Source organism: Crassostrea angulata, chromosome 5 (genome assembly GCF_025612915.1).
Source record: "Crassostrea angulata isolate pt1a10 chromosome 5, ASM2561291v2, whole genome shotgun sequence".
NCBI lineage: Eukaryota > Metazoa > Mollusca > Bivalvia > Ostreida > Ostreidae > Magallana > Magallana angulata.
In genome coordinates, this window is record NC_069115.1 from 1,031,404 (window position 1) to 1,057,090 (window position 25,687).

General features: G+C 35.7%; 2 protein-coding genes across 5 annotated transcripts in view; both read left to right on the plus strand.

Moving 5' to 3' along the window:
* Positions 1 to 9,338: 9,338 nt before the first annotated feature.
* Positions 9,339 to 13,743, plus strand: LOC128186203 (uncharacterized). Its single transcript, XM_052855988.1, has 2 exons — positions 9,339 to 9,833; positions 12,932 to 13,743. Exons 1-2 carry the CDS (start codon positions 9,515 to 9,517, stop codon positions 13,474 to 13,476), a joined length of 864 nt encoding a protein of 287 aa, XP_052711948.1. The 5' UTR covers positions 9,339 to 9,514; the 3' UTR covers positions 13,477 to 13,743.
* A 4,220-nt stretch (positions 13,744 to 17,963) lies between these two features.
* LOC128186176 (uncharacterized) overlaps positions 17,964 to 25,687 on the plus strand; it is a 51,036-nt gene continuing 43,312 nt past the window's right edge. For all 4 annotated transcript variants that reach the window (XM_052855926.1, XM_052855927.1, XM_052855929.1 and 1 more), the window contains exons 1-2: positions 17,964 to 18,110; positions 21,821 to 21,991. In XM_052855926.1, coding sequence (XP_052711886.1) covers positions 21,845 to 21,991 — 147 coding nt within the window. In that variant the 5' untranslated portion in view covers positions 17,964 to 18,110; positions 21,821 to 21,844. The remainder of the gene's footprint in view (positions 18,111 to 21,820; positions 21,992 to 25,687) is intronic.

The window sequence follows — 25,687 nt, forward strand, 5'->3', positions numbered from 1 at the left end:
ACAAAATATTTTTCGTTAAAAAGATATAAAGGAAAATATGTCTACATTTTTGCACTTTTTGGAATCCTGTTTTTTGACCCCCTACCTTTTCCTAAATAAGGAACGTAATCCAAAAACAAAAACCGATGTATACAACTTCAATGTCTTTGTTATTCAAATTCGTTGGATTCCCATTCCCTGCTATCATAGTCTCGGAGCCTTTGTCTGGAAACCAAAGGCCCTAAAAAATTTTAAAAGGGGAATAACTCGTTAACGGAAAGGGAATTCTAACTTTTATGAATTGATGAAGATAGTGTTTTGTAAAGTCCATTAGCCCTGAAAATTTGAGCAAAATCCATTCAGAAATGAGCACGATATGAAGCCTCAAAGTTCGCGTCTAGGAAGAAAAAAAAAAAAAAGAAAAATAAGAACTAGAGCAGAGCTCGTGGCAAAGCCACGAGTAGGTCTTCCGTTGTTGCTGCGAGATGAAAATTTATGTGATTTGGTGTCAAACGATTATAGCGAGCGCAGCTCGCCGGCGCGCAGCGCCGGCGCGAAGCGAGCTCTACCGGCAAGGCGTGTGTGAATAGAAAATTCGGACCAGTTGCACATTCATTCAACGGATATTTTTGGCGTCAGTAAATCGGACCAGTAATGCCTTGTTTTAATCGTCCCAGTAATTCCCTGTAAATATGATTTCCCATTTCACACTCTCACGAGAACAAGATAAAAGACTATGTACATCATGCATTGTAAATAAAATAATTCCATTACATAAGACTAACAGAGTTGTCGTTCCTTCCAGTGACGTCACAATTGATTTCTTGCACATTGATCCCACAAAATTTTTCGGAGTCAGTAAATTTCGACCCACAATGCAATTTATCAATGTCGGACGATCTCACTAGACTTGATTCCTTCTCGCGAGAATCAACGTAAAACTTTTGAGAAACAGATAAATTGTGTAATTTTAAGAATATCATGATTTTTAAGTAAACAAAACAGTATATTTCACTTAGGTTTTTTTCAGGGTTTTTTCAAAGAGACAGACGACACTTGACCGACGTGAACTTTGACGTCACAATAAGGGGAGATTACTCTAAGTAGTTATTGTAAATCTGCTGAAATATAAATACCAAAATCTTCTCAAAATCTTGCAAAGCTAACGAATGGGGACATCTTTTTATTTTAATAGGAAACAGTTGTAACTTGCTCACATTTATTTTATTCACTATATATTTACAGTAATTTCCAGGAACGTTTTTTAAAAGGGGGCGCAGCAGCATCATTAAAAAAATATTTACAAGCAAAAATGAAAAAGAAATTCACAAAATCAGGGAAATTCTAATCCGGTTGAAGAATGGTGAGTGCGTAGTATGCATTTAGCTCTTTAACTGCTCAATGGTATCTTTATTTTCACATTTATTACATCCTCTCCGGGGGGGGGGGGTCCAAAACCATTTTTATTATATGATCAGCAATTTTTTTATACGTAAATTATATTTTTTTTAAACGGGGGGGGGGGGGGTACTCTATGATAAGTCAATTTTTTATATGTAAGTTTAAGAAAAATGTCTGCTGCAAGAAAAGAGGAAATAAACTGCAATAAACATTATGTTAAAATCTTTATTATTCAACAACATTGTATCTGAGATAAATTCTATTTAAATAAATAAACAATCTTATAAATTATGAATAATGAAAATTTACTAGAAAAAATAGGCATGTTTATATTTTATTTTTGCATTCTAATTCATTTACGTTACGTTGATACTTTTATTTTTATTGATTTATCATAATTCATTATTTGATTACATGCTGCGCTCGCCCCAACGGTCGCACCGTAAACATATTAATGACTGATGACTAAAATTTCACTTCTGCTTTTGTTATAAAAACGTGCTGTGATTGGAAGCCTGTATAAAGACAGGAAGAAAATGTTTTAGGAAAACTATTTGTCGAACACAGTTTGTGTAATTGTTTTGAAAACTCTTTAAGGCCCTGTCACACAAAGTTTCGTTCCCAGTGCGTGTTCACGGCGTTGTAAAATTAATGGAATCGCCGTAGGATCGCAAGGAAAATTCAGAAAGGCGTTCTTACAGAGCTCCCAACTACGTTTCCACAGAGTTCTACTTGGCGATTGACTGCCTTCTCGCTGGGTATCCGCCGAGCGCTCATGACGTTCTAGGAATTTTTACCGCGCATCCACATCGTGCTCAGCGCGCTGACTGCGTGCACATGCGCTGTTGGAGACTTTACGGCGCTGTCATGGCGACCTTTCTCCACTTCTACGGTGTGTTTATCGGAACGCAGAGCCACGGCGCATACTTTGTGCATGTTCAAAGTACGCACCGTCGCATGGCGTTCTAAAATGTTCTAGGCTAGGATATCCCACCGCGGCGAACGAAGATGCCGTTGAGTTGTTTCGGCGCTGTAGAAGACTCTAGTTCGTTTACCATGGCGTTTTACATTATTCAATTACGCAGCGGGATCGCTGTGAGGACGCAGCTCCAGTGTGACAGGGGTTTAAACAATGAGAAGTTTAATGGCGAGTTAAATTTTTCAGGGTAGCATGGATTGTTATATATTACATGTACTCATGATTCATGTAAGGAAATGTAAGTAAAAACGTGCATAAAAAACACGTAACTTCTGTAAATAAATCTTTCTAATATTTTGAAGACTATGTGCAAGTTTGAATTTGTTTTGTGCTGTCAAAATTTGGTAAATAGCCAAAATTGATGGCATCTATGAACATTTATTCAGGGCTGATATTATTTGATAATACGAGTAGACTTGAACATTTAAAATAATAATCAGTTATCTAAGATCATCGGGAGAATTTATGCATAAGTGAGCGTCTAAATTTTACTCCTGATATACAGACACCGCTATGTAACGTAAAATTTAATAACATTATTTACAGAAATGAATATTACTTCTCCCTACGATGCAATAATATTCAAAATCCCTATTTTTAAGTCAGTTTTTTTCTCCTTTATCGGATCAACAGTTATTCTCTCGGAGAAAGTTTACGTATGTATTTAAAAAAAAGAAGAAGAGAAACTTCAATTAAAATAAGCGGAAAATAATGGTGTTACGGTTTTTATTTTCAGTTAATTTAATTAAATGTGACAAAGGCGCATATTCGGTCGGATTTTTGGTATCATGTACATGAAGTAAATTTGATGCCAGTTCCATGTTTGTTTTTTGTGGGTTTTTTTAATTTTTATTTTTTTTATTTTTTTGCTTTTCTCTGCTTTATCATAAAGATATATAAAAAAAACTACGTACATGTCACAAGCAATATTTGCCTTCTCTATTTATCTTGTATTTTAATAGATTGGGTAATCATTGTCAGGGGCGGATACAGGATTTGTAGTTAGGTGAGGGGGGGGGGGCGTTGATAAAATTATTGAGGCAGGGGGTCTGGGGGCCGCCTTGAGGCCCCCCGTGGATCCCGAGCAAAGCCCTGGTGGGGGCCCAGGGGGCGAAGCCCCCGGGTTTTCGTGTATTTTGAAGGTAAAACCAGGCTCAAAATAGTGGTATTTTTTCAGTTATGTACACTTTACACAAAAGCCTTTTACATATATATATATAACAATTTGACACATATTGGTACTTATACCTAATACATGTATTGGATTAAAAACAAAAAGATTTGGGCATTTATGAACTCCCAAAATTAACTAGGTTATCAAAGTTACAACATTGTAATGACGTTACGGTATCCGACCCCCTATTAGCTGTTAGAAATATCTGATGCATCAAATCTTCAATATTCTTATATTAAAATAGTCTATTTACCTAGAAAAAATTCAAAAAATATACAGTTATTCAGAAATTTCTGCTTGCGTCGCAATATGGAAATGACAGCGCAGTCTACACTTGAAACAAAACTGCTGGGATTTCCAGTCGATTCTTGGTCGAAGCCCCAAGTTCAGGGCCCTGGGGAATTTGTTGCAGCCACCATAATGAAATGACCAACACTGCTTGTTTAAAACACAGTTTAATTGGTTTGTTATCAGAACCTGTCAACATGCATTAGGATTAGATGTTTATAGATGTTTATAGAGCAGCAGAATTACAGTCAGCATAGCACAGCTAATGTATCAATGAGGTGAAATATTGAGTCAGGCATAATTATAAATAAAGTGAAACACAAAATGCTAACTTTTCTATGTAAAATTTATCAAATCATCTACAGTCATGCATACTTTGAAAATTTTAGGGGGGGGGGGGGGCGTGTGCCCTCCACGCCCCCCCCCCCTTAAATCCGCCAGTGATTGTTGACTTAAAATTAGTATTCCACTGGCTGTAGCTAACCTTGTAAGTAAATTAAGTTGCATGACATCCTCATACCACACAACTTCAATAAAACTTTTTAAAAAAAAATCAATTTTCATATAATTAGCAATAAAGAAAATCCCCAAGAACACATGTCCATCTCACTGAAGTGTAACTTTGAAAAGCGCATATTTTTTTGGGAGGCAGATATGTCGCTATATTATAATAGTCTGTAAGTCAAGTAAACTAATCTGTCCTAACTTGCAATACTTTGATGATTTCTATGGCGACCACCTGCATAGCATAATGTAGTCGTATTTCATAACATCTTATCCCAAGAAAACATTACATTTGACTTAAAACTTTTAATTATAATATATATTATTCTGTTCATAATTTACTATATATAATAGAAGTTTAGCGTGTTCGACATGTTAATTTATTATAGCCACGTTCTCAGATTACGATCCCGCACCATTAATGTGAAAATGAAAGTCTTGTTGTTTGAACATTGACCACTTTGAAGAAAGCACCCTTCGAACTGTTGATTAATTACATAACAATTGATGATCTGCAGCCATAAATAAGCTGGGGCTATATATGTTCTGAGCTGTTTGCGCTGTTCAAAGTGACACAAGATTTTTGGTAGCACGTGGCGATTGAATCTACGCAATATAGAAAGTTGAAATTTACAAAGACTGACCGAATTAAAAAAACGGGTGGGAGAGAGAAACACGCTCAGGAGAAAATGTTACACATAAGAAGTCACTATCAAATGATTTCCGACAGATCTGGAATTTAAAAAAAAAGAGAGCACTTGGCAGCGGGGCGGTGGGAGGGCAACACAGAAATAAGTTCCTTTTCACAATGAAACTAACGACCATGTAGAAACACTACAGAAGTTATTAATATGTGACCGATAGAATCTAAACAAAACTTGTTTCAAAACTCATGTGAATATTCTTTAAAATAATCACCGAATGCCTTAATTCAGGGCATTCTCTTATCGTGTCAGCACCTACCGCAAACATGGCACTTTGATCATAATTTGATTTGATTTTTAAAATTACCTTGTACGCTGTCGTATAAATCAATGCTAAATCAATTGTACGAGTAAAATAAATTCATCGGTTCATCTGAAACCAATATAATAGTTTAAAACATAATAAATATAGTTGCGTTCATACAAAATACCAAACATGCACGCGTGATAAGGTACATGTAGAGGTCACTTAATTGCGCGGGATCTCCTCGGCCATGTGCGAGGGATGATCATTATTTAAAGGTTTTAATATTTGTGTTGTTGTTTTTTTGTTGTTGATTGAAAACATTATTTGTACAGTTTTTAAAACATTTAAGACTTACAAACCAACCATTCAAATATATCTCACGAGTATTTCCGATTTGGAGTAATATCGCTTTTATTAATTATCAGAACGACTTTTTAATTTACTCTCCAATGTTTAATTTAACTAAATACAAAATGAACAAACTTTTAGAACATAAAATTAAAACAGTGTACGGTGTATTAACGGCTATATAAACTCAAACACGTTCATATTCATGTAAGTGTGCGGGTGCGAATCTTGTGTATTAGATAACCGTTTACCGCTAGGTAGTGCAGCCGTGGATGATTTCCTCGGCCGCGGGCGAAGGATAGATTACATAAAGGTTTAACGCATACACACGCACAGCTCAGAACCTAGGAAGATTTGAAAAGTTTGCAATTTAATGACTAAATTCTATCAAATAGAAATTCTTTTTTTTACTTAAAACCCACAATTGATATATATGTCTGATATTGCATTAGATTGAGAATGGCATTGCTTTTATTAATTAACTGAACGATTTCTTAATTGACACCCTATCGTTTAATCCAATTGAAGAATAAACCTTTATGTGTAATCAAAACTGAAATAATTCTTCAGTTCGCAGCTAGATTAACTCAAATATGAGAGACGCAACTCTCGTGTATTAGATAACCGCTGACCGCTAGGTAGTCCAGCCGCGACCATGGTGACCGATTTTCTCGGTCGTGGGCGAGGGATAGCTTACGTAATAATACACATCTCTGATTCAAGGTGGATTTTAAATGCATGCAGTATGATAACTAAAATGTAATGCACAGAAATTTTTTTCAATAAGTATTTTGTGTTTTACTAGAAAAGAAAAAGAATGTTTTGTTTTTCGATTCTCGTCTTTAAGGATTGTGCACTATAAAAACTAAACAACAATGACTTTAACTTCTATATAAAAAAAAAAGCATGTGTTCTAAATTTTTTTTTATGAATTAAAGCCTCCTGTATAAACCATCATACTTTCTGTAGTAACTTTTTGCCAGTTTTACGCGCAAAGACTTTCGTTAACTTGCCAAATGAAAGCAGGTACATGTTAACATGTAAAGCTTTTTACACTCATACTACACAAATCACTTACAAAATAATATTGTAAAGACCTTTATGAGATCCCAACATACAACTTTTTCAGCAACAGCAATATCGAAATCCTAACCGTTTTTGAGTTATTAAGCAAAATCTTTTGAGGGCTACTGGCCCTTATTTTAAGGGGCCAGCCCTTTTTTATTGGTGTCAAATGAAAGCCCTAAACATTATGCACAACTTTTGTTCTATATGTATTTAGGAAATATTTTAAACTAAAAAGTTACGAAGCTTAAACATGAGAAAAATTTAGTTATTTTTAAAACATAGATTTCGATTGATTAATTCGAGTGGAATAATTGGAAGAAACTAAAATTAAAAAATCAGAGGACAATATTCAAAGTGTCAATAATAAAGATTTTTAACTATAAATTATTTGCTACGGACCATTTCGGAGCCTTTGTCTGGAAACTAACGCCCCTAAAATTTTAAAAAAAGGGGAATAACTCAAAACCGGAAGTTGCGATTTCAATTTTTGTTGTGCTCTAGAAACCTAATTTAATTTACAATATACCGTGAAAATTTGAATGAAATCAGATGACAAACAAAAAAGTTATTGAGGATTTAAAAACGTCTAGAAGAAGAAAAATTATAATGAAGAAGAACCATCAGAATCAGTACAAGGTCTTCCGTTGGAAACGGAAGACCTTAATAATCTTAACCCGCACAATAATAGAAAGGTCTTCCGTTGGAAACGGAAGACCTTAATTAAATCATATTTGCAAATTAAACGAGGTTAGCTGGTATCACTTTATAAAGATTATTACATATATTTACAGTAGTATTTCAAGTAACTCGACAGTTATATTTTTTTTTATAAATAATAATCAAATCATTGGTTTTGGAAAATTATAATGTTACATATCAATGCAAATTGATAGAAAAATATTCCTGAAATATTGCATACAGAAAACGAAGCCTAAAATAATGTTAATAAAAAGCAGCACAAATTATCGTGGAAAAGGTGTTAATCCAAAAATTTTGTATAAAAAATTCTGCATTTTTATTTAAAACATGGTGTTCATAACTGTAACATATTAGATTTAAAACACTCAAAACCTATTGATGTAGAATCATTCCAATTATTAATAAACACCTAAAACACAACCTAATGCATATAAAATCCATTTTTTTCTCGAAATTAATCATCATGATATGGCTTTTGGAGCACCCGTATCTGATATATAATATCAATTTAAATAAGTTCTCCCTACTGCAAACTTACGATATTTCAAGAATACGTCATCTCCAGGGTACGACCTCTCCAGCATCCGCCAGTAGGTGGCGGTATATAGGAAACGCGAAAACGAAAGTGGAAGTAGGTTTAGAAATCTGGCGACAAAAAAGCGCTGCAGCTATGCTTAGCGCTTTAAAAAAGCACGTTTCCATGCAGTCATGCTTACATGTACTTACCACGGTAAGGGGATTCTCCTTTATAGGCCTACTGAGACTCTTGTAGACAAGTGGAGAAACTCGACAATGTTTTAGTTGATATGGAATGTGTACGTGTATATGTGTGCTCTGGGACTTTTTTTTAAAAAGAAAAATGATATAATCTGTGCCTGAAACATTCCCCAAAATATATATGGTTTATGCACATAATTGTAGCTCATCTGCTTGGGGGGGGGTTATTATTTACATTGTTGTTGGATTGGCAATCGGGGAAATAATTCACGGTGGCATAAACAGAGAGTTCATGGTGTCTTTAATAGAGAGAAAGAGAGAGAGAGAGAGAGAGAACGTTTCACGTAATTGCTGTTACAGCAGTATAGACCTATAAAAAAATGCTTCGGATCCATATATAGTATACCTATGACTTCAACTTCTCAATATTTCAATCTTTTCAAGATAAATTTAGGAACTGTTATCTTTGCTGCGAGAAAAAAGGGCGGGGGGGGGGGGGGGGGGGGCGGGGCTAACCCCCCCCCCTTCCCGGTTCCGATGCCTATGTAATATGTATATTAGCTGTGGAAAGAAATGTCGTTTTCAAAAAGGGGGCGGGGCTACTTGATCATACAATTTTGAATCTAAAAATCAATTAGTAAATAAAAACAGAAAACGGAATCGAAGAAATGCGGAGAGATAATATTATATGCCTGAAATATATGAACGTACGTACGTTATCAAATTTGTATTTACCCGTCTCGCCTGTAATATATGGTAGGAACATAAATCTTCAGGTTTTTAACAGTTAAAGGAATAATTTAATGTTTTGTTTTTTGAAGTTTGAATTTTTTTATGTGTGTATATATTATAAAAAAAAGTAACATTAAACATTTCGTAAGATTGTCTGACATCAATAATCTTTTCACCTTTGACCTTTAGCCTATGTAAACAGTACTTAGCAAGTTGTGGAAAAATCACCCAGGTAGCTGTTGACTTACTTTGTGAAATGAACATCAAATATTATTGCCGGTAAGTGTAAACATGAATTATTTATTAAAATGGGAAAGTTCCCGATATCAAAAAGGTTTCTTTGTTTTTGGAGAATTTTACAATGTACATGTGACCCAAACCAAAATATTTACTTATACGGGGTCAAAGTTCAGTTATGAATGGGAGAAAGCTGTGCATGCGATAGTGCATGCAGACTACACGTGGGAAAATAACAATAAACCGACCAATGGCAGAGATCAGTTCGAGACAAATCGTTTCTGATTGGCTGATCATAAATAATCTCTGTCAGCAATAAATACCGATATTCTGTTGATCTTACAATCATAACACAGTTTGCCACGCAAGCAGATTGACCAAGAATAAAAGGCTACCAGAGACTAAATCCACCCTTATTTATTTCTTAACAAGTCAAAATGCCGATCATTGAAAAAAGCCAGGTCTTTGATAGCCGTGATGAAATTGACGAATGTTTTCTGGTCAGAAGATTATCCCTGTACGCCACTATCCGCCCCGAGGACATAAAATCTCTAGGCGCGGATCCAGGACTGACCAAAACCCCGCGCGGATCCCGCGGGTCTCTCCAAGATTTGTTCCGGCCCGCCCGGGATCTCCACCATGACCTGGCCATCACCGAGGAGAGAGTGTGTGACGACACCCCGGTCATTGACGGGCGGGGTTTCCCCATCCAGTATAAATCGGCGGGAATCAAGCCGCACGAATTTCCCGTGATCGGTAAGGTTTTACCTTTATAAAATGATTTACAACTGATTTACATTATTACGAAACTATTTCAGTAGTTACATTTACTTCAATATATTTTGTTAATCCTTGTTAAGAACACATTTTATAGCTAATATAATATGTATCAAAATAATATATATATATTGAATTTTTACACTACTTAGTGTAATTTTACCCTAAAACGTACAGCAGGAACATTTTATTTGAGTAAAAAATATTAATTTTTATTTATTCAAAATGTTATTTTTTAACTTTGTCAAAAGTACCAAAGTAAATTGTTTAACCTTATTGATATTTTTGAAAAGATGATCATCTAAGCATTGAGAATTGTAAGGTAAGTTTATGATGATGAATCATTGACCGAGACTTTGTACCTTATCGACCGACAGTTACCATAGTAACGACAAGACAGCTCTTGATAAAACTGGAAAGTTCCAGCTTATGTAGCGCATCTGTAATCGATATATACCTCATTACGCATAAAGGGGTTCAAATAGGTGCACATATGCACCGCTGTTTATCATCATTAAGGAGGTTCGATACTCGTAGCTCATAGGCGTCGGACCCCCCCCCCCCCCCCCCCACTGTTTTTGCAAATGTAGACTTAACCATTAGGCACATAGCATTATAGAGGGTTTAGCCCCCCCCCCCCCCCCACTTTTTATCGCCGGAAGTATAGTAGTTCCTAAATTAACCTTGAAAGATTGAGAAAGTCGGAGTAATAGGCCTACTCCCCCCCCCCCCACGGATTAGGAATTTCATGATTTGGGGGGGGGATTTGGGTAGGGAAAATTGTTTTTGGATAGGCATCCCCCCCCCCCCCCCTGGATTAGGATTTTCATGATTTTGGGAAATAGGTTTTTTGGCAATATTTCTGAGGATTAGTCTAGCCCCCCCCTTTCAATTTGCTTCCGACGCCATCGTAGCTACTGCATAACGTTTTTATTTTATTTTCTAACACAGAAAAGTTAAAATTGTTCTGTGTTTTACAAATAACTAGCGAATGAAATTGAGTTTAACAATATCGAATTATCAATATTAGTTCAGTTGACCTTAGATTACATTGACAATTTTGATATTTAGATATCGGTGGGGGGGGGGGGGGGGGGGAGGGGGTGATAACTCTACAATTTAATGTGACCTGAGACCTCTTTATCAAACAGTGACTTCTCTGACCTGTGTTGTAGACCGTATGTTGTGGTTTGAAAAGGTTTTGTCTTTTCAGTTACCTTCGATTTCTGCTGTGACGATTCGGCAGATAATTACGGATAGTTGTGTAAGTGGTAACATATTCATGTTACGTTACTGAAAACAACTGCCGAAATTTGTAGATTTTAATTCTGATGTCATTTTGTCACGTGGTATATGCAGATGGAAAAAAAAGATAAAAAAAAAAAACAACTAAAAATCATACATTGGGGTTTGAGACTAGTTTACCATAGTGCATATGAAAAAACGGGGTATAATTTTTAACATTTCTTTGAACGTGGAGAAAGCTTCACCCACAGGGGCATCGTATCCGCTCTACACTCTATGACATATATATAATAATACACAAGGGAAGAATCGAAAGTAGGACACGAAATGTAAACAATGTCAAAAAACAACTTACTTCACAAAAGTTACGCAAATCCTCGCACACATTGTTGCAAATGTTGTAAAAAAAACACGTTCACACTCAAATATTTTTAATAAACTCGGTAAAAAGCGTTTTTATCCCATTAAAACCGCTGTCTGCTGCAGAAACCCAATCTCTTCGCCCAAGAAAAGATAACTCTGTACTTTCTCTCTATATATGTTCAGTAATGATAGTAGATATTTCGGCAGTAAACTGTGTAAAATGTCTGGGGAAATTTTCGTCGTATATGTTACTACCGTAAACATAATAAGTTAACATGCGTTCCGATATATTTGGCATGTACTTTAATTAGCGTAATTTAAAAAACAAATTAATATACATGTATTTCCTATCATTTAATCTTTTGTAGAAACGTAAATATACTAGGCTAGTAATTTGATACTGACAATTAAAACAATGCTGAAATTCTTAGGCAACGACAATTAATTTTGAAGGTTTAAATTGGAATAATTGCAAAGACAAAAAATGAATTATGAGTATTTTAATTATTGAATAAAAAAATAATATAATTTTTTTTAATGTGAACACCAACGTAGTTTTCCATTAACATTTAAGAGAAGAAAAAAATATTTAAAATTTCCCCAGACATTTTACAGTTTACCGCCGAAATTTCTACTATCATTACTGAACATATAGAGAGAGACAGTACAGAGTTATCTTTTCTTGGGCGAAGAGATTGGGTTTCTGCAGCAGACAGCGGTTTTAATGGGATAAAAACGCTTTTTACCGAGTTTATTAAAAATATTTGAGTGTGAACGTGTTTTTTTACAACATTTGCAACAATGTGTGCGAGGATTTGCGTAACTTTTGTGAAGTAAGTTGTTTTTTGACATTGTTTACATTTCGTGTCCTACTTTCGATTCTTCCCTTGTGTATTATTATATATATGTCATAGAGTGTAGAGCGGATACGATGCCCCTGTGCTTCACCCAAGAGACAGCGATCGAACAGTCGAGGAAAGAAGAAGAGGAGGAAAGACATACACAACACAACAGCAATGTTCTAAATTACCCCATATTTAATTTTATTCAAAATTATCCAACGGGGAAAAATATTTATTAGATAAACGGCATCTGCCAATGCTCATTTTATTTTTGAACAGGGCAATGAAATACCACGTGACAATTTAATTTATTTTAAATTGAAATCGCTCATACTTGCACCACAAAAACCTTTGTAATAAAAACACATGCAGATATTGATTATACTGTATTTTGATAAAGCGTTCTGTATGAATATATTATGCCAAGTGAATTTTTTCTTGATGCAGTATGTTGAAGCACTCACTAACCGTCAAAACTTCACACTGTATATTAAATGTGCATTTTCACGGTTAATCTAGTCAGTTTAAAAGTACGATGCTCTTTATTCAAATCGATGCATTGTAACGTATGAAATGTAAGACAACCGGTTTTGAAGAGTCCTCAGCATTTTGATTTTTTTTCGTCAGGTTTCCATGTCGACGAAAACATCTGTCCAGGGTTCCGATACCGAGTTCGCTACATGGGATCCAAAGACTTCCTGTTCAACGGAGAACCGCGCATGCTCCAATCCATCGGCCTTGGATATGGGAAGCGACTGACTTTCTCGGGAGAAACTCTCAACAACAACGAGAACTACTTCTGGTCCGACAGTCGACCGGAAGGATACGCATTTACAGTATGCGCAGTGGAAGCTGGCGACAAATTCGTCATCTATGACGAAATGTCACATGTCGTTGGTGACGTTGATATTATTGAGGTCGAGGAGAGCCAGACAGAAGAAAAGACCGTCTACGAGCCTGATTACGTCAAAAAGATCGTCCGCGTGCGTCTTACCGCCAACATCCAGTACCATATACACCACGGTATGTTGATGGACGTCACAGACCACGTGACCAACCTCGAGGGTACTGCGGTGCTTGTACGTCACAGGGGCTCAATGGCGGCAACTCTGCAGCAAATCAGTGACGTGAACGTTCCCCGTTTCGGCAAGTGCTCGCTGTGGAAAGAATGAGGGGGTTATACTCCAGAAAAAGACTTTACCTCAATAGGAAGCGACCAGGGGCTCCAAATCCCCACACTGCCCGCGGGGTCCCATCGATGATAGTCCCTGATGCACGTGCATTACACAGTGCCGTGCAAATAACTGATACCATGTTACTTTCAGAAAAATATTTTACATATACATTTGTATACTGTTGATGTTTTTTATATACATTATTGTTTTCAATTTTTTTTAAGTTTAAAAAATAAGAATAAAAGGATATTCTTTGAGAAAATTTCTTTGTTGTTTGTCAAGTGGATTTATAAAGTAAAGTCTTTAAATTCCATATGAAACTCAACTTATATTGTATATCAATTGCACCAGAAGTGATCTTGTGTTGACAATCAGTTTAATTGGAGGGTTCAGCCGAGTTACAAATGTGGAAAAAATAATTTTGAACGTTCTACATTGGTTTTTATGACAACAATTTCTTTTACTGAATTGCTAGAGTTTTTTTTATTTAATTAAAGGAGAGCATGTCAAGTTAAGAAATGTAAGAAACATATATTATTCAAATTTCTAAGACTTATTTTATACAAATTTTGTTTTAAAACTTACTTTTTTTCTAATAAGTTTAGGTAGAGAGTGACATTTTACTATAATTCACACATTTAAATAATCCTTTTGCGCTTTAAAAATCTTCGTAACTAAACAAGTTTTTAATGATGGCGTTTTTGACGCCATTTTACGATGCCTATATCGCTATTTCTTTGAAAAAGTGACTCCATCGCAAATTCGTTATTTATAATTATTAATTTCATGAGTTCTAATTCAGGAACATATACGAGACAACACAACAACAGGGAAAGTTTTGTTTTCCGGGATGGGGGGGGGGGGGGGGGGGGGGGGCCAAGGCCTATTTTCCATGAACCCCATCCCCGACCCCCTTCTAGATCCACACAAGTACAGTGCGGTCTTAGAGCAATCGCAACTTCTCGGGCCTTTCCGGCAAGCTTGGAAAAACACCTCGAGGTGTTTTTTTTCGAGCTCTGCCGGAAAAGCCCGAGAAGATGTGATTGGTCTTTGAGGTAACGCTAGTTCAAGCATTGTACCCGCGTTCATACACGGACGTTGTGCTGGGTTTGTCTGTGGCTTTATGAACAACATTAGATAATACGGTTGATGTAAATATTTAACAGTACATTACATAACCAATTTAAGGCAATTTAAATGAAAAGAACATTCACAAGAATTTCATGTAAAACTATATTTAAGGTGCCTCACTACACCTTGAAATTTTTTCTCAAATCAGCAGAAAATTACTTTATTATGATAGAAAGCAGGATAGATAAGTAGAATATATGTCAAATAGGCGAACAAAAAGTGCAATTTTGGATAAAAAATGATATTTTTAAAAATTTCATTTAGTAAACATAAACAAAAGCCCAGGCGGATTCGAACTCATGATCTGCGGTTCACAAGCCTGATACTCTAACCACTGAGCTATGACGATATACAACTGAATTGATTGATACAAAAAGTTTAACAAAACATTTAAATCGCCATCTTGTGACGTAGTATCTTAAAAAGTATAAGTCTTGGTGTAGTGAAGTACCTTAATTAAACAATAAAATGCTTTCTGTGGCGATATGAAGGTGGCAACATTGCAGAAATAAATACTTTTTTTTCAGCAATTATCGCTACCTTCATAACCTGCATGAATCATCAAAGACAGCATTCTATTTTTTATATTTACACTTTTTTGCAAATTAATAAATGGATTGGAAAAAGTAAGTAAAAATCACTTTATTGCCAAATCGTCTCCTATGGGAATTTGAGTCTGACATCATCATGATTATTTCGTGCAGTCCGTGATTTTTCTTTTGTCGCTGTAGGTTTTGACCAATCGATAAACGGGGCATGTATATTTCAGTCTGGCTGTTTCTATAGAGCTATGAATTCACGATAAGTTTCCGTAGGAAATAGAGGGAATCATACTCGGTAGATGTAAATATATTTCGATACATTGGATATATTTTATTTCTCTGTCAACGGAAATCTCGTGATTTTTAAAATCTATATTTATGAATTATAAGACATTTCGCCAAAAAAACTACAAAACGCCTGCACCAGAGTATATAACTGCTTATAAATACCTTTCACGCTTTGGCGGATCTAAGTCAGTGCGAATTTGCATCAAAAAATATGCTTGTTACGAAATTATATTGAATGGTACATTTTTGGGGTGAATATATATATTTACTGGGAACGTAGAAATTAGGATTTGACAATTATTGACGAGTCAATTCGTTTCTTAAATGCGCGATTTTAGGTTTGATGGATAAACGCTTGCAAAGCACGACCTTTGGTGCGAAAACCGGATACATGGGAGGGAACTTTCCAGAACGGGGTATATAACCAAGGCTAGGGCATCGCAGGCTAATATCTTGGGTTAATCAAAAAAAATATTTTTTTTTATCAATTTGATGCGGTTTTAGCTTTGATGGAAGGAACTTTCTAGACGGGTGTCAAGGAATTCGGTTTGACAAAATAACGTCCCGGCGGAGCTAAAGTAAAGCTAGGGGGAGTTAACCATTGGGCAAATTCTTTATATCTGACAAATTGTGTTTATATTGTGTAAATAGATATGCATCCAGTAGCGTTTTTGTTTTTGTTTTTTTTTTATAAATTTCATACATTTTTTAACATGACAGATTGGTAGCAAGCCTTTTATACAATAATTTGCAAACAATGAACAGATTGTGCTAAAAAAAAATCAAGTATGCATAAAACGGGGAAGTTGAATTGGGGGGGGGGGGGGGGTCTTCAAAACAGTCTTTTATCAGATTTCTGATATACTTATTTGGAACAGTGACAAAAATTATAGTTAAATAGGATCCAAAAAACCCCCAAAATTTAGAGAAACGATATATGCAATAAAAACCGATTTACTGGTTTGAATTTAAATAGAAAAGTTTGCTATTTTTTTCCAGTCTTCTGCAGCAAAACGAGTGAAGACCATGTACGTATATGTATAAATCATCCATTTCAGTTTATATTTTTCATCACTGCCCGCTCCTCTATATATATTCAGCCATGCTGTTTTTTTTATTTAAATTTTAAAGAATATTATGAAAGCAATGTTCTAAAAGCGGAGAAATGTTACATTTTTTTTTTACTTTATTTGTTTAGTTCAAAAGGTAGTACGTTGTCCCATACTACCCCAAAGCTGAAATCTGTGCTTTGCATGGTGCAAGGGTTTTAAGGAATAAAGTTGTGAAAGTGGATACAGTATATACAAAAATAAACAAAAATACTGTTTTACATATTGTGCATTGTATCAGTCTAATGAGTACAGTGTTAATTCCCGCGCTTTCGCAGGATATCATCTAGTGATTTCTAGAAATAATTGTAAACATCCAGAACCATTCTCTCATGTAGTATTCCATAAAATCCTCTGCATTATCTTAATGCTATATAATAATTATATATAACGTACCTTTTTTATTTTTAAAACTGAGTTCAAATTATGATCCCCAATTGCTAGGTCCCAGTGTAGCGGGTCATTTCCGAACTTTTAGCCCCACTCCCATTTTTTTTAAAAATAAGAAGATCCTCTTCACAATTTTTAAATACATGCAATTTAAAAAAAAAATAGTAATAAAGATATTCTATTTTTTTAATTGTGTCTTTATATAACACTAACTGATATTCATATGGTGTACATAGGGTTATTGAGGTTACATATGTAGGCCCTGCCACTGCTTGAGCGTCACAGGATCCGGTTTGGTCGACTTCTAACAAACCTGCTTTCATCGTATAGGAAATAAGCATAAGCGTCGGAACCGGGGGGCTAGCGGGGCGCTCCCCCACTTTTTTGCAAAGTTAGACCAAACCATCTGCACATAGCATCAGAGAGGGTCCACCCCCACTTTTTTCGCAGAAAATATTATATTTCTTATACATTAACATATATCTAAGTATCAGAAAGCTATCCCCCCCCCCCCCGCCCGCACATTAGATACCCTTACCACAACAAATTAATTAGGAATTTCCTGATTTTTGGGAAATAGCTTTTGGGATATCTCTCTTCTTTTTTTTTCTTTAAAGTTTAAATTTACTTTTCAGTCGTTTGTATGGTCAGTCTGTTAAAAATAATTAGATATTTAATTGCTTGATGATTGATAAATAACTACAGTGTATGTAACTAATATTATATATTAACGAGATTCACCGGGGCTCGTCATGAAGTTTTTTCACCCTTTTAAATATGTACCACCTCTAACGTTATACAATAAAATACATTTTATTTCATTGTATAGAGGTGATACATATAAAAGGGTGAAAAAACTTCGTGACGAGCCCCTGTGTATAAATCAAAGATGTTCATCCTATTCTTTAGAAATTCAAAATGATATAAAGAAATTGTTTGTTCAAATCGATAAATTCGGAGGAAACTTTTCTTTCAACGAGATTTGTATAGTAGTAAGAATCGGCCAATCAGAGGCCTGCTTTCTTCCACGAGAATAACACGTGTCTGGATGAAAACAGTGCATGGAATCTCTTTACTCGGTTAAAGTTTAACTACACGTAGATCGCTGGGAATAAATTAACAACGAATTCTACTGGTTTATTAAAGTTACACTTTTAGAAAAAGCATCAAGGTAAGATCACTAATTTAGGTTGCCCATTTTTGTTACAGGGAAGACATTTTGACGGGATGCAAGATTCTGCACACGAATGGTGGGGTAAAAAATCGCAGCTCCCATGTTTTGTATTAGAATAAATCATTTCCTCGTTAAGTTAATCAGGAAACGGTTGTATTTGCATGTTATTGTTGTCTTCTTTCAAACTGACAATAAATATCAATTGAAATTTGTCAAAAATTGCTGAATCGAGAAGAAATTAACCCTGTGTTGACATTTTTCTGCAAACCTGCACGTGTCAAGGGCGATTATTCGAGATCCTGTAATATCATGATTGTGAAAATAAGTTTTGGACAAGGTTAGGAAATGTATCAATATATGTATTAAGGATAGTTATACGTATACGTAAAGTTATGCAAACAGGGATCGAAATATGCCGTGTATACAGCGCTGTGTATAGTCCGTCCAGACGGCTTGCATAACATCAACAATCAGAGGTTCACCCCCCCCCCCCCCCTTTAAATTTGTATTTTATTTACATGCTTGTGCATGATTAATCAACAATAGACGTTGGAATTTGGTGAACTTCAAGAAGTATATGTATTTATGAAATTAGGTCAAGCTAACTGAAAAATGAACCCATTTGTATCTTCTGTGGTCTGTATACAGTTCACGGTGCTTGATTTGACATGGAGGGCAGTGAAGCATAACAATTTTTTTTAGCAGACTCCTGCTGGATTTACCCTGCTGACTCCAACTGGTATCAGACCATTAGATGGTACCCCGCATTGGTCAATAATCTGAGTGGATCTAAGTGTGTGTGTTGGGAGGGGGGGGGGGTGATTATGAAACTACATCTTGATGGAGACAGATGAACACATGTGGTAGCCACATGTCATCTACCATGACCTTAAATCAAAAGGTCACAAGCTGGGCAGCGAGGGCTGATGGCTAGGTATTCCTCCAGTCAGACAGATCTGTGTCAGCTGACCCACTATAGAGTTGTGTACTTTAAGCAGTTCATGTACATGTAGGATGGACATCTTTTCTCATATTTATCTGTTTTAGGCTCAACATCGCCATATAGCAGCCAGATTTTGAGACTGCCAAAATATAACTCTATCCTCCCCCCCCCCCCCCCCCCCCCACCTTTCATCACATGCTATCCAATTCTTTTTTATCCAGATCTTTTGATTGCATTAGGTACAGTGTAATCACAGTATCATTAGAGATAAGATTATTCGTAAATTATATATAAATTGCAAACATAGGATGTGTACGACTGACAGCAATCACATGTTTATTTACACTCTCAAAGTGGTTAAAGGGGGTGGGGGTGGGGATGTGGTGGAGGTTGGGTTTTTTTTTTTTGGGGGGGGGGGGGGTTGGGGGAGGGTGACCAGAGTTTTAGAGTTTAGTAAGTGTGGAAAGGGAAGGGGTTGTGGCCAGGGGAGGGGGGTACATATTTCCTGTATTTCAGTGAAGAGCTAGCTTTTCTCCAGGAATTGGTTCATTTGAGGTCAGTGCACCCGTCCTTAAAACACATAAACAATCTTTGACCGGTAAAGCCAGGGTGCCTGGTTAGGGTATTGAGCTGATTATCCCTGGCACCCAGCCATTTTTAGTGACACACACACACAGAAATTAATTTTCTCTGTACTAGATTTATGTTCTTGTACTCATGGTATTAAATGTAAAACTGCATTTAACTGACTAGCTCCGGAAAAGTGTTTGCAAACAATCAACTAGTGAAGTTCACGTTGCGGTTCCCCAGGTTTCCATGTTCAGAGAACGCAGTGTGTGTCTTTTAGGTTCAGACAAACTGCAGACAAGCTGCACCATGATGTTGCACTCGAAACTGCTGACTCTAGTCTTACAAGTTTCTCCGACAGTTTTTCATTAATGTGATCAAAGGAATTTCAGTTTTGGGGATTTTTAACATGTTAAACATTGAGCTTTATGGCATAAAGTTGAATTTGTTAATGTGTATAAAACATAAATAATACTGCAAAGAAATTTCATATGAAAGTCTTATAAAATAAAATAAGACAGTTCTGAGGGGGCATAGTTCAACACAAATGCTTGGAAAGAAAAATTCTAGAGTAAAAATTCAGTTGTAACATTTTGCTCTCTCTGGTGCCATGTCAAGCCCTTCTGTAGGATGCAGTTATGAATTGCTGCGTTATTTCATGTTGTACTATTAATATCAATGCTCTATTTTTTCATACACATATGACCTTTTCTTTGATAGACAGCGCCCCCTATCTTCTTTATCTCATGCATGTATACTACAACCGACCCCCAGCGCCGCTTGACCTTAAATAACATCAAAAGGGGGCACTTGTTGATCTATTTATTTCCCTATCAAATGTCATACACCATGGCTTGACACTGTCAATCAATGTGCACAGGTAGTAATGTCATTGTGCACAGGTTATAGAAGCGTGTCACAATTTAAAAACATTTAAAAAGCCGTTATCTCTCATTGCACATAGTTGAGAGGCCCAGGGTGACCTACTTTCGAGCCCCTCAATGTGAGTCAATATGTGTGTAACAGTTTAATCTGGGTCATTAATGTGAGGCCATGAAATAGCAGCTAACAACTGCAATCTGAAAAAATGTTCCCCAAATTACAGGCATATTAAAGAGTTTTTATTGTAAATAAAGTCAGTGGATGTTAATATGTTGAATTTTTTATATATCTGAATTGCCAAATAAAAGCTGAAATGTGCATTGATTGTGTTACCGTATTTATGATAACAAAACATATTAAAAGGCATGTTTCAAGTTTAGCATGTGATTGTTGCATTGCATTAGTAGCATTAATTTTATACATACCATATAATTCTTCAAGACAAGTACTTGTGTACTAGGCTTAGAAATAGTCCTTTATTACAGTCAAGCAAGAATCCAGGTTTATAACTGTCCCCCAAATTACAGGCGTATTACATTGTAATGAGTATTAATTGTTATTAATATGGTCCATGCATGTTGTGGCATTTACCTCAAACTTCTGATGTAGGAGTTACAATCCCATCAGATGTTGAGGATAGCTTATAATTACGCGGTACATTTACTCCGTCGGTGTAAAGAAGAGTTCTGGTACACGAGTATATATGTATATCATGGCCGCTATTGCATACAATGTTAAGTAGGAGTAGAGTTTGAACATTTTGGTTGTCATGAGGCAACAATTCAGTTCACTTAAATTCAGTTTACTTGATGGTCAGACCGCTTTAAATTCTGACGCCAGATAGCTCAGTTGGTACACCACCTGACTAGAGATTCAGGGGGCCCGGGTACGAATCCCTGTCTGGTCAGTCAATATTTCCCCCATCCTGTTACATTAACATTGAGGACTCTTGAGGGGCAACAAGACTTAACATCAATGTGGCAGATGTTTGAAATATAAATTTGTATTTTAAAGGTTTTAAGAATTTGATTGTCTCTTTATTAACCTGTGATCACATTTCAACAACTTTATGAGGAAAGAAAGAAAACTAATTATTACCCAGTCTGATTAAAATCAAATATTCCACTAGCTCCTTTATTTGGATGGTCGCGTGGAAGCTCTACAGGACCATCAAAATATAGGTTGATTTTAATCAGACTGTTTGTTACCCTTGTGAATTAAGTATGTGCGTTGTTACTGGGAATTTTGTGAGGAAGTCCTGTTATAGGCTATAGCTATGGCATTGTAATGTGACGCTGTCCTCTTTCTCTTGTAGCAGGTACTGTAGCAGTGTATACCCATGAGATCTGTCAGGGAAGAGATGTCTACAATGAAGGGACAGTTCCCCGGACTGCCCCACCCCCAGGGCCTGTATGACCCCACCTTGGAGAGAGACGCCTGTGGGGTAGGATTTGTGGTCAACATTGATGGCTCCAAATCTCACAAGGTCAGTCAGCAATATTTACTGAGTGATAAATTCCTAAAAAAAATCTTTGATTTTGTTGTTTATCATGTTTATTCAATCCATGAAATCAATTTTCATTGAGGTAAAGTGTCCTACTATGGATTTTATTACATTAACCATTTTCCACAAATTAATGAATTCTTGAAACTGAAAATTCACAAATTAAATTATTAAGAAAACCACAGTATCTATACAATGTGTTTTTGAATGAATTGATAACATGCATATAGTGTACATATTGTTATATATATAGTGTACAGATTGTTATATATATATGCTTTAGTTTAGTAATAGTGTGAACAGTACCGTAGTACCAGTACTCATAGCATGGATAACATGGATACTGTTCACTGAGGCGACGTGTCTATGTGTCTCTGCCTGTTTTAGATATACCACACTACACTATACACATTACTAACTGCTTTATGTATATGTACCCAGACAGTACACATACATCTGTGTATACTACACATGAATGAACATATTACAGGCATCCTCGTACACCTGTGCACACTTAGCTCCCAATAACCTATCATACACACATCAACTGCCAGACATCTGTGTATTGTATACTTGTCAGAACTATGTAACAAATATAACAGTACTTTTATCATTGTGATATATACCCTTGACACTTGCTATCCCCCCCCCCCCCCCCCAAAAAAAATGCTCTCAATGAAAGAAAGAATCAATGGACAGTGATGTAGAGAACATTGAAAGCTGACAACAGATTTGACAGAAGCAGGAAACATTACAGGTGTAATGTGTACCTTGGCAAGGTGTGATTAGAATAAAGCATACAGGTGTAATGTGTACCTGGGCAAGATGTGATTAGAATAAAGCATACAGGTGTAATGTGTACCTGGGCAAGATGTGATTAGAATAAAGCATACAGGTGTAATGTGTACCTGGGCAAGGTGTGATTAGAATAAAGCATACAGGTGTAATGTGTACCTGGGCAAGATGTGATTAGAATAAAGCATACAGGTGTAATGTGTACCTGGGCAAGATGTGATTAGAATAAAGCATACAGGTGTAATGTGTACCTGGGCAAGATGTGATTAGAATAAAGCATACAGGTGTAATGTGTACCTGGGCAAGGTGTGATTAGAATAATCCCATCAATTAAATTAAACTTCCTGTCTGCTGACTGATTTGTGTACATACATGTACACATGTCACTTTTTAACCATTCATCCCTCTTAAATAATTTCCTTGTCTTTGTGTTTTTGTATGAGAGTGTGAAAGTGTGAAAAAAAAATTTATAAGGAGAGAGAGAGAGAGAGAGAGAGGGGGCAAATACTTGATGAACAGTAACGAAGTGTGATGTAGCATAAATCCAAATCTTGTGAGACCCTGTCTATGAAATAAAAATGTATAATTATAAGATTTGATCTTTGTTGTCGGCAGTTTTGTCCCATAAATTGTTGTGTCTGAGAACTTTTAAATTATAATAGTTAATATTAGAACATGGAAAATCATGCCAATATTGATTAAAATAACATTTTTCAAAGCCATTAAATGAGTTATTTACATTACTAACATTGTATCATGTAATATATTGACGTAATAGACGAACACAATTATAGTACATTTTGCAGTACATTGGATGCAGGCAAGACAGGATGCTGCAAACATTATGCATCAATAAGTCATATTGATCTCACACAAATTCATCAGCAAGTCTTCCAACAGATCACAATTAATTCCCATTAAGCCCCCCAGGAATTATTGGACGGTTTATGTATACATTGCAATTCCCATAAAGCCCCGAGAAGTTTGATTTGTGTATTGGCAGATAGACGCATGCCTAACTTCTATTAATATCAGTTTTTTAATAGGAGCTCTTGCAGCCAAATATAGATTTTCTTCTTCTTTCCACTCTCGTTTGTATTGAGATACAGAGAAAGGATACGGACATGAAGTGTAAATCGACTCTGACAGCTACTGGCATCCTCCCCCAAATATTGGCTCTTTCTGTAGAAGTTTTCTGAGGCCATTGGAACCTGATTTGGGCCAGACATGAAATGGAAATCTATTTGTAACATGATGTAACGCTATAAAAAAACCCACCCAGATTTATGGTGATAAATAAGTATACACGCTATATACCCACCCAGATTCTCAAGATATGGCGTTTGAAATGTTTGAATGAAAAACCATATATTATACAATTGTAGTCTTTTGATGAGGTCAATACACGGTTTTATAGACCTGATGAGAGTATATCGACCAAGGACGAAGTCCAAGAAATACGATATTAAGATAAAAGAGAATATTTTTAATATGAAGAGTTTGGGGATTAGATTTAATTTTCAAGATGACCATCATGACTGATTACATTAAAGATATTACATTAATTTATCATTTATGAGCAGACCTTGAAATGAATTCAGAGTCATCTTAAGGCATGTAAATGCATGTAAATCAGTCTAGTGAATGAAAGGTGCCTACAGGTTTATGAAATTAAAGATACTATATAAGTTCTGTCAATGATGATAACAATAGCTTTGGTTGATTGGATGTATCAGGGCATAGAATGTAGACACATGCAATGAAAAATCATGTAAACTTTTAAACTGTCATGTTATATGAAATATAAAGGAAATAAGTAACAAATATCAGAGTTTTGTCCCTTTGTGACCTATAAAAAGTTTAGAATGCCCACAGTCCCTCCTAAAATGACATCAAATAAGATTTTAAGGGTTATACCTCCTCTTTAAAATGAATTCAAACTAAATATAGGTATTAGGATTACATTACAGACTAAATATAGGTATTAGTTAATTAGGATTACATCTCCCATGATTTGATACAGAATGGTAAGAATTGTAACAGTTGTTGATGTCATTTCAATGATAAACATCCATGGGTTGATTACACCCTAATTAGATTGATATTATCATTTGTCAATGATTACAGTGCTCAGATACAACACTGATTACATTATGTTATTACATAATCATTACATTTTCTTTAATACAGGTGCACAAATACAATGTTGATTCCATTATGTTGATTCCAATATGTTGATTACATTATATTGATTACATTATGTTGGTAAGATAATCCTTATATTTTGTTTATAACAGGTGCCTAGAGACAATGTTGATTACATTATGTTCATTACTTTATGGGGATTTCACTATCATTACATGTTGTTTATTACAGGTGCACAGAGACAATGTTGATTACATTATGTTGATTGCATTATGTTGATTACTCTATGGTGATTACACTATTAAAACATGCTGTTTTTAACCGGGTTTTCCAACTGAAAAATCGGGTTATTAAAATGGTGAAAATGGCAGGCGGGCGGGTCGGCGGCTGCCAAAAGGGTACCCTCATGGTATGGATAACTCCTCCTACAGTTTTCAAGATAAGAAGTTGTTCTTTTGCAGATCAATTGTACATATATCGGAGGTGTGCATATTTCTAGGATTTTGATTTCCGATAATTTATCGAAAAAATACCAGCTTTTGAAGTTAGTCATTTTTTGGCAAAATATTGCATATAGGGTACCCTCATTGTACGGATAACTCCTCCTACAGTTCTCAAGATAGGAAGTTGTTCGTTTGCAGATCAATTGTACATATATCAGAGGTGTGCATATTGCTAGGATTTTGATTTCTGATAATTTATCGAAAAAATACCAGCTTTTGAACTTAGTCATTTTTT